Source organism: Aedes albopictus, chromosome 2, assembly GCF_035046485.1.
Source record: "Aedes albopictus strain Foshan chromosome 2, AalbF5, whole genome shotgun sequence".
Classification (NCBI taxonomy): domain Eukaryota; kingdom Metazoa; phylum Arthropoda; class Insecta; order Diptera; family Culicidae; genus Aedes; species Aedes albopictus.
The window spans coordinates 226,458,779-226,467,121 of record NC_085137.1 but is presented as its reverse complement, the minus strand read 5'-3'; the positions used below and the strand labels follow the sequence as shown (position 1 = coordinate 226,467,121).

At 39.0% G+C, this 8,343-nt stretch overlaps 1 protein-coding gene across 1 annotated transcript; it reads left to right on the top strand.

Annotated features, from left to right (window-relative positions):
* Positions 1 to 4,607, top strand: LOC115256848 (uncharacterized). The gene is made up of 2 exons (XM_029855878.2): positions 1 to 578; positions 3,041 to 4,607. Exons 1-2 carry the CDS (start codon positions 167 to 169, stop codon positions 4,543 to 4,545), a joined length of 1,917 nt encoding a protein of 638 aa, XP_029711738.1. The 5' UTR covers positions 1 to 166; the 3' UTR covers positions 4,546 to 4,607.
* Positions 4,608 to 8,343: the final 3,736 nt, after the last annotated feature.

The window sequence follows — 8,343 nt, the reverse complement described above, 5'->3', positions numbered from 1 at the left end:
GATTTCGACGTTTCTGTCCGCGACCGATTGTTTTGCTTTCAGTGCGATTTTCTCAAACCCACATTGCAAATACCGCAAATAGATACCGGTTTAAATCTTAAATGTTTTAGTTTTTGCTTGAAATAGAGAAATGGTTTATTAATTGGAATACATACGGTTGGTCATAATGTTCAAATTCGCATCGTTTCACACTCGTTGCTTTCCCATTCTGTCGGAATCACGGTTAATCCGCGTTGTATCATGTGGCTTGCGTCATCGTCGGGTGGCGGAAATTCATTCCCATTCTGCTGACCAGTGCAACCGTGGAGATGATCTCCCGATAGGAGTCGAGTCGATGACAGACCCTACGAAGGTACAACGTGCAACAGCTCTATGGAAAAAGGAAGAGCTCATGGGCCGTATCAATGCGCTGCTTAAGTGCAACCCCGAGGACTCGGAACGGGTGTACCTAGTTAACAAGAAAACACTGAAAACGGTTCCGCCTAAGCACATTACGAATAACATCCAACTGCTGCTGGACCAAGGGATCACCGAAAGCTCTATACTAAACCATCCGAAGATCCTGTCCATCAGCCAAGGTATGTTATATATTTGAAAAAAATACAATGAATGATAATGCTACTGATTTCTCTGGATAATCTGGATTCTCAGATCGAGAGCAGCGTTTTCTTACGGCAGCTTCAATCTATATTAATAGAAATTCATTTTAATAATTTACATTGTGTTTTACTTATTTTTTTTCTTCCTCCCCTGTTGAGGAAATTAAGCCACTGCGTCCAATAAGCTGAACTTTTGTGGCATGTCCCATTTTGATATTCGCATCTAGCCAGCTAATTACCATACCCTATATACATAGGGTTTGTTCTCTTTGTCATGGAAGGTTTTTGTCGGCCTAATTGCCTGAAACTTGGCCATACAGTTCAGCTTGGTTGGGAAGGATTTGAGGCCAACTCTGGATCCAACAGGTTTCAGAAAAAAAACTTCCATGACGAAGAGAACAAAACTGCCGAAAATACGTAAGTTCCCTTATGTATGCGAGAAGATATCTAATTCTATACGACTAACGAAATAATTTATCAGTTTTGAAATACCCCTGAAAGTATTCGCTTCTGGCATTTGTATATGCGGGATTGTATTTATGTGCACTAATTTCTAAAATTTGAATGTTTTACAAGAAAAAAAAATCTATGAATTCTTCGTGATCCTTTCAAGGTTATATGTAAATACAGTTACATTTTAAGAACTGAATCCTTTTGTTTGATCTGTATTTTTCAATTTCCGAATAAATAACATATTTCTTAACTTTTTCTCGAATGTGTGGTCACTCTGGGTGTTCATACTATGTATAGATGGTTCTCCGGCGAATTAACATTCAATCCTGAGATTCCATCATTTCCGTAAACTTAGTAGCTGTTGCAATTTTGTTGTTTGGTGAAACTGGCAAGGCTTTAACCTAATAGGAATCAATTCAATGTACTTACTAGCATTGTTATAAGATTTAGTGTTAAGTTGTGCGTTGAGTTGAAGAGTTCGTTAGTGATTAAAAAACTATCATGTAAGTTAGTTTTAAGTTTGGATGGATATAAAAAATTGCAATCAGTCAAAACGATTTATAACACCAAATGCTTATAAAACCAAAAAGCTCTTAGAGCTCAACAAGAAAGCTCTATGTACATACACTGGCCTAAACTGGACACTACCCGAGCAGGTATCACTTGAAAAATATTGGCCAGATTCAGAGTGATATCTGTCGTTTCAGTAATACGGAATGTTAAACCTTGGAACATTTACTTTGCAGTTACCTTACCTTACCAGTCAGGCTAAGGCCGGGGTGGCCTCTGCTGTACATAGTAGCCGCCTCCATTCCACTCGGTCCATGGCTGTTTGCCTCCAGTTCCGCACTCTGCGTAGGGTCCGCAGATCGTCCTCCACTTGGTCGACCCACCTAGCTCGCTGCGCACCACGTCTTCTTGTACCGGTCGGATGACTCTCGAGAACCATTTTAGTCGGGTTGCTATCCGACATCCTGATGACGTGACCCGCCCACCGTAGCCTCCCGATTTTCGCGGTATGGACGATGGTTGGTTCTCTCAGCAGCTGATGCAGCTCGTGGTTCATTCGCCTTCTCCAAGTCCCGTCTTCCATCTGCACTCCGCCGTAGATGGTACGCAACACCTTCCGTTCGAAAACTCCAAGGGCGCGTTGGTCCTCTGCACGTAGGGTCCATGTTTCGTGCCCATAGAGGACGACCGGTCTAATCAACGTTTTGTAGATGGTTAACTTCGTGTCACGGCGAACTTTATTCGATCGTAGAGTTCTGCGGAGTCCAAAGTAGGCACGATTTCCTGCCACAATGCGCCTCTGAATTTCTCTGCTGGTGTCGTTGTCGTCGGTCACCAGTGAGCCCAAGTACACGAATTCTTCAACCGCCTCGATTTCATCACCGTCGATATTACTTTGCAGTTATGGTGCTTTATATACGCGCAGGCAAAAATTTCCAAATAGTGGTTGCTTGAAACCCAGTGAGATCTGGTTTGCAAAACCTGAGAAGGTCTTGGGGTTTATTAATTCCATTGCACCTGACTGGGAGACGACGCGTCGTGGCAGAAGCTGATTACTTGACAAATGGTTATATGCTAGTTAGATACGAATATCAAAACGCGACATGCCACAAAAGTTCAGCTTATTGGACGCAGTGGCTTAATTTTCCCAATAGGGGAGGAAAAATATACAATAAATGGAAGAACCACTGAAGATATCTCTACCTATATTTTTCATTTCATTTATTTATTTGTACGCTTATCCAATACAATATGTTTTTATAAAGATCTAACATTGAGACACGGGAATCCTTACAACAATAACGTCAAGCAAAATTACATTTAATGTATATAAGAGACTAACAAAAATCGACAGGGAAGGAAAATACAATAAAAAAACCATCTCTACCTATATGTTTCCTTTTGGTTTCCTTATCATTCGGCTTTATAATACAATGCAATATAATTTTTCATATTTACTCAAACTTTCCTATTTGCAGATGAACTGAAGAAGAAGCTGGACTGTTTGGTAAAATTTAAAGATTTACAAGACATCAATCACGTTGTGCCATTCCTAAACATTTCTCTGGATGTGCTTGAAAAGGTCGTCGAAAAATCGCAAAACGAAATGATCGAGCACGGGAACAGAATTTACTATTTGAATGCACAAACAGGAGTGGACGTGGAAACGATAAGCCGCTACTTCGCCACCAGCATTCGAGTCTACAAAATAGCATTGGAAAAGTTCAAATTGAATCTTGCCTACTGTCTGAAGCATCTTGAACCGTCCGACATCGTAAGGCATCTATCGGTGCTGGCGTACGCCAGCTCGTCAATCGTTGAAAGGTTGCAAATGCTGAAGAACTCCCCACTGCAAAAGATCAAACCCTGGATGGTACGAGTACCGAATCTTGCCTTGGAAAAATCGTTCGAAAAAGTCATAGAAAAGGGTGCCGATCCAACGTTCAAAGATCCACTGACAGAAGTGTGGTTCGAGAACCATGTGCTTAAGAGGCTGGAATGTCTGCTGGACTGTAGCGAAAAAGAGGCCAAATCCTGCTATGATGCGTGCAAAGGAGCAGTTTCATTACTGGAAAACGTTGAACAATTGTTGGAAAGGCAGATAAAAAAAGAAACTATTTTGCAGAATCCGGCTGTGCTGGTCGCGAAAAAGCAAGAACTTGCTACAAAAGTAAATAAACTAGCTGAACTAGTGGGACTGCGAGACATGAACGATTTGATTCCACTATGTACGCTAAAGCCATATCAAGTGATAAAAATCGTAAACTCAATGAACAATGAAAGCTTTCCGAACAATAGCAACAGGATCTACTACTTCGCCGATAAGGCGAGGTTGCAACCGGCCGAAATTGCCAGACAGTTTGCTCGAAGGACCTTCATGTTCCGCATTCCGAAGGAGAGCTTCATAGAGAATCTGGACCATTTCGTAGACAACATGGACAGCGAAGACGTTCTGGCCGATCTGTGGGCATTCAAGTATTCTCCGGCAGTGGTCGCGGAAAGGATAGCTCGAGCGAAAAGAGTCCGGGGCAAGAAGGTAATGCCCTGGATGGTACGATGTCCCGATACCGTGCTGGAAAAGTCCCTTCAACTTACCAAAGAGAACGGAGAACTGCTGGGTGAAAATGAAACCATCGTCGAGTATTTTGGCAAGCGGTTGGGTTTCAATCGGGATATAACAAACTCTATTTTCCTGAAAACACCTTCGGTGCGCAATGTACGAGTTACGAAGGTGAAAAAGGTGATCGACTACCTGCTAGAAGAACTGGACTACACTCCGCACGATATTGCGATTAATCCAAGGATACTGATGCATAGCCTTCATACTATCAAAAAGCGCATGGAACAATTGAGGCAGATTGGATGCCGACCGCGATCATTGATCATTGTCTGCAGGAGCCAACGGCAGTATGACCTGTTCGTTAAAGAATGGGAAGATGCTAAGGAGCGCAGGAATCGAGCACTCGCCGCTGGTGGGAGCTAGTATGTTCAAGTAGGTATGCTGCTTTATTATGTTAGTTAATGTAAATTGTCTTTATGATATAACCGACTAGTTTTTGTTTATCACAGCCCTGATTATATTGAATGTAGATAACCAACAATATGATAATGAATTGAAAAAAAGACATGAACACCCATTCCCATGAATATTCGATCTTACTGTGATGGGAGGGCTTAACCCATTAACACTTTGAGCGGCAGTTTATCCACTTTAGCATGCGTCTTAACTAAGCTAGGGATAAGTCTGGTTTATAAATTGCGCAGAGAGGAAGAAATCATCCGCATGTGCTAATGGGGAACAGAGGAGTATATTTATATTCGCTTTATTATAGAGATTTTCAGTCTTTGGTTGGTTCATCTCTTTGAGAAAAAAGAGTTCATAATGACTCCCCTGATGGGCAGTAAAATTAAATTACATCGAAGCGTAAGTGTGGTTCGTAAAGCTATTCGTTTCAGTCAGTGTTGCGGGTGTTCTTCATCGGGTTGTTGTTATACATACAGTCGTCGATTTCCGTAATCAGCATCATAATTCAGGCGTGGATCTTCATAGTTGTATTAGATAGTGTGAGTCAGTGTAGCAGTCTAAATATGGTCAAACAAAATCTCTTGGCCTTTAAAACCTTGTGTGTCGTTAAATATATCGGTATTGCCTTTTATATTACGAATAAAAGGATTTCTTCTATCGCTCCAGTCTTTAGCCCATGCTAGCCTAACGATGTTGGTGATCCACTTTTTGATGTCTTTCCTGGAACGTTCTGCGGTATAGCGTCTTCTATTCAGTCTACCTTGTGAGGCTAATTGATCTGCAGTTTAATTACCCGGTATCTCACAATGTCCCGGGATTCAAATAAAACTGATGTTATTGCTAGGGTAGGACGGGGCAAGATGGCCACCCGGGGCAAGATGAGCACCCCTCCGTTTTACTACTTTTATGATGAATTTTGCCCAAACAACTTCTTAATCCGTTAGAATAATGTTCATCCTGTTTGTAAACCTGATAAAAGGTAATTCATAATGAACGAATTAAACAATATTGTCAAATAAGTCGATAGCATGGATTTTTAGCATTTTCTTATAAGAAATCATCAGAATAAAATAAGGTTTTTATGTCAGAATCAAATTTTTACCATAATTCTAGTTATCAGCCAACATTACTAGCTTACTGCAAAGCATTTTAATTTACATTAGAAAATATTTTCTAAAAACAAACATTAAAATTTATTCAATTTTAGTTATTTACCTATAGTGGGGCAAGATGAGCACCCCTGATGGTAATATAGAAAATATTTTTAAATTATTGTAATCCACTCAATAGTGCCGAACATAGGTTTCCGTAACCTCTGCAACTATTTGGTTGAGTAAATTTCTAAAAATAAGCAACCTAATAATCGTTTATTGTTTTTCGGGATATTTTGTATAAAGTATTATAAAACCGCATTTTTTTTTCAATAATCGAAAAAAATGATAATTTTAGAACGTGATACCATAGCTATACACAAGTTTTACTATATCAATCAGTGTATGACCAATTTATTGTTAAAATATTGGGATTTTAATGAAGTGCTCTTCTGCCCATAACTGCATAATTGTAACATTTGCATTTTTTGCCAATATTGAGTTAATACCGGGGATCATCTCCCAATCATCAGTACTTTCATCCACCCAAATGAACTTTATAAGTTTGTTCTGCAAAATGTGAAACAAATGCCAAGTCGTTTTGTCTCATTAGCTAAAGTTTATAAATGTAACCGCATAACAGTCACACTGGAAATACACACTGGTGTCAAAGCGTAATATCAATTAAATTTTGGTCTGATTATTTTTTAACTATTTGTCCAGCATACAAGAAGAGCTGTAGAAAATTTCAATGCAAAAGGATAAATTTTAAATTATTGACACATTTTTGAAATTTCGTGTCATCTCCATACTAGCACATGTTGCAAACTTTGAACTCCATTTTCTCCTATGCCTACTTTTGTCGAATGTGACTGTTATGCAGTTATGGGCAGTTTCTTGCCCCGTAGGGGTGCTCGTCTTGCCCCGTAGCATGTTCGAACTGACCATAAAACATCTTTTTTGTTTAGTCAAATAAATCATCCTTATTGTGAATTTTTAACCCTCCCATGTTTATGGGTGATAGAAAACAAGATATAGAAAAGAACTACTGAGAGGTACTTTGAAAAATTGTGTTAACTTTCAATAAACTCAACGTGATCCTTATGGTGCTCATCTTGCCCCGCCCTACCCTATTGAAAAATTCTGTGTTCTCTAAACTTTATTGAATTTGTGTGGAGTAGGATAAGAAATCAAACTTTGAACTAGTCAAATTGTAATCTTAATTTGAACCATTTCAAAATTCATTAAAACGACGTACTTTTCAGGCAAATATTGTCCCGAAAAAGATGTCAAACAGCTTTCCGTAATATAACCTGATAACATGGACATTAAAAGCATTGAAAAAAGCGTTTTTGTCATGGAAAACAGGCAATTGAAAAATCACTGTGATTTCACCCATTTCCCCCAAGCACATTTTCGGTGCACTCGTACAGCACATGCATTGTATCACACGCAATATGTGAACACGTCAAATGAAAGCTTATTTATCGTAGAATCGACCAACCCAATAATATTCCGCATTATTTATCATAAAATTATCAAATTTAAGTGATTCTTACTTGGAGAATGTTATCTAAAGTTGAACCATTTGTAATCTAAATTTGAACTAGTAAACGGGGGTGAGCTTCTAGTGTTGGTCTGTAGATTGCGCTAGTGGTTGCTTTGTTTACTCTTGGGGGATGAAAAAAATCAAATTTAGTTACCAACTTCCTAAAGAATTTCGAACATTCTGAGTTGAGATTCCACTGCCTAATAAAAAATAGGCATGATAATTAGAAGATTCATGTGATTTGTCATTGTTTAGCATGGAATTGGCTGTTTTGTGAGTTACTCGAGCTGCTGCCGCCAGTAGTTTAAATTAAGATTGAAATTGGTGCAAATTATGATTACGATTGTTCAAATTAAGATTAAAATCATTGTTGATGAAAAATCAAATATTTCAATGAAATTCGGTGCAAATACAAACTTTTTACCATTTGACAGAAAGCTTATACCCGTGGCTTTCATGTACATACGATATTGCCGTAGTAAATTATTTCCATGTGGGAAAAAAAATCACTTAAAATTTGCACTGCTTCAGAAAGCCGCAATTTGGTTCAAATTTTGATTATCTACCCTAGTGAATATGTGTGGTCCAGATTCGCTTTGATATGGATCGTTAACGATTTTGTTACATGCCTGTTACAGTTCACTGTTAGTTGGTGATGGTAAACCGTCGGAGATGGTGTTTTTTTTATAAATGATGGAGAGTTGATAATGCAAATTGTTACTTCTTCTTCGGAACAACACCGCTGGTTATGATAACCTTCGGTATGTGTTGTGCTGATTCACCTGAGTCTGAGGGATTATGACTTCTTTTTGCAGACTTTTCTCGGAGGCATTTCTTTTTGATGGTCTCTTCGCCATGACTTGTTCCTTCTTGAGAGAGCCGCAGACAGCGCTGGGGAGATTTGATTCATTTCAATTTCCGAAACGCCCGAGCACATGAAAAGTGTTCGTTCAATACTTTGCTGCGTTTCTGTAGTTTCAGTCAATCAATCTCTTGAATCTGTCAGTCCTTCTTTTTCAGCTCAATGCTTAGCTGTCTACTTGATGACTTCTTCTCTATTCTAATCAATAAAATCAGGCACAAGACATATATGTATGCACAAATCATATATGATTA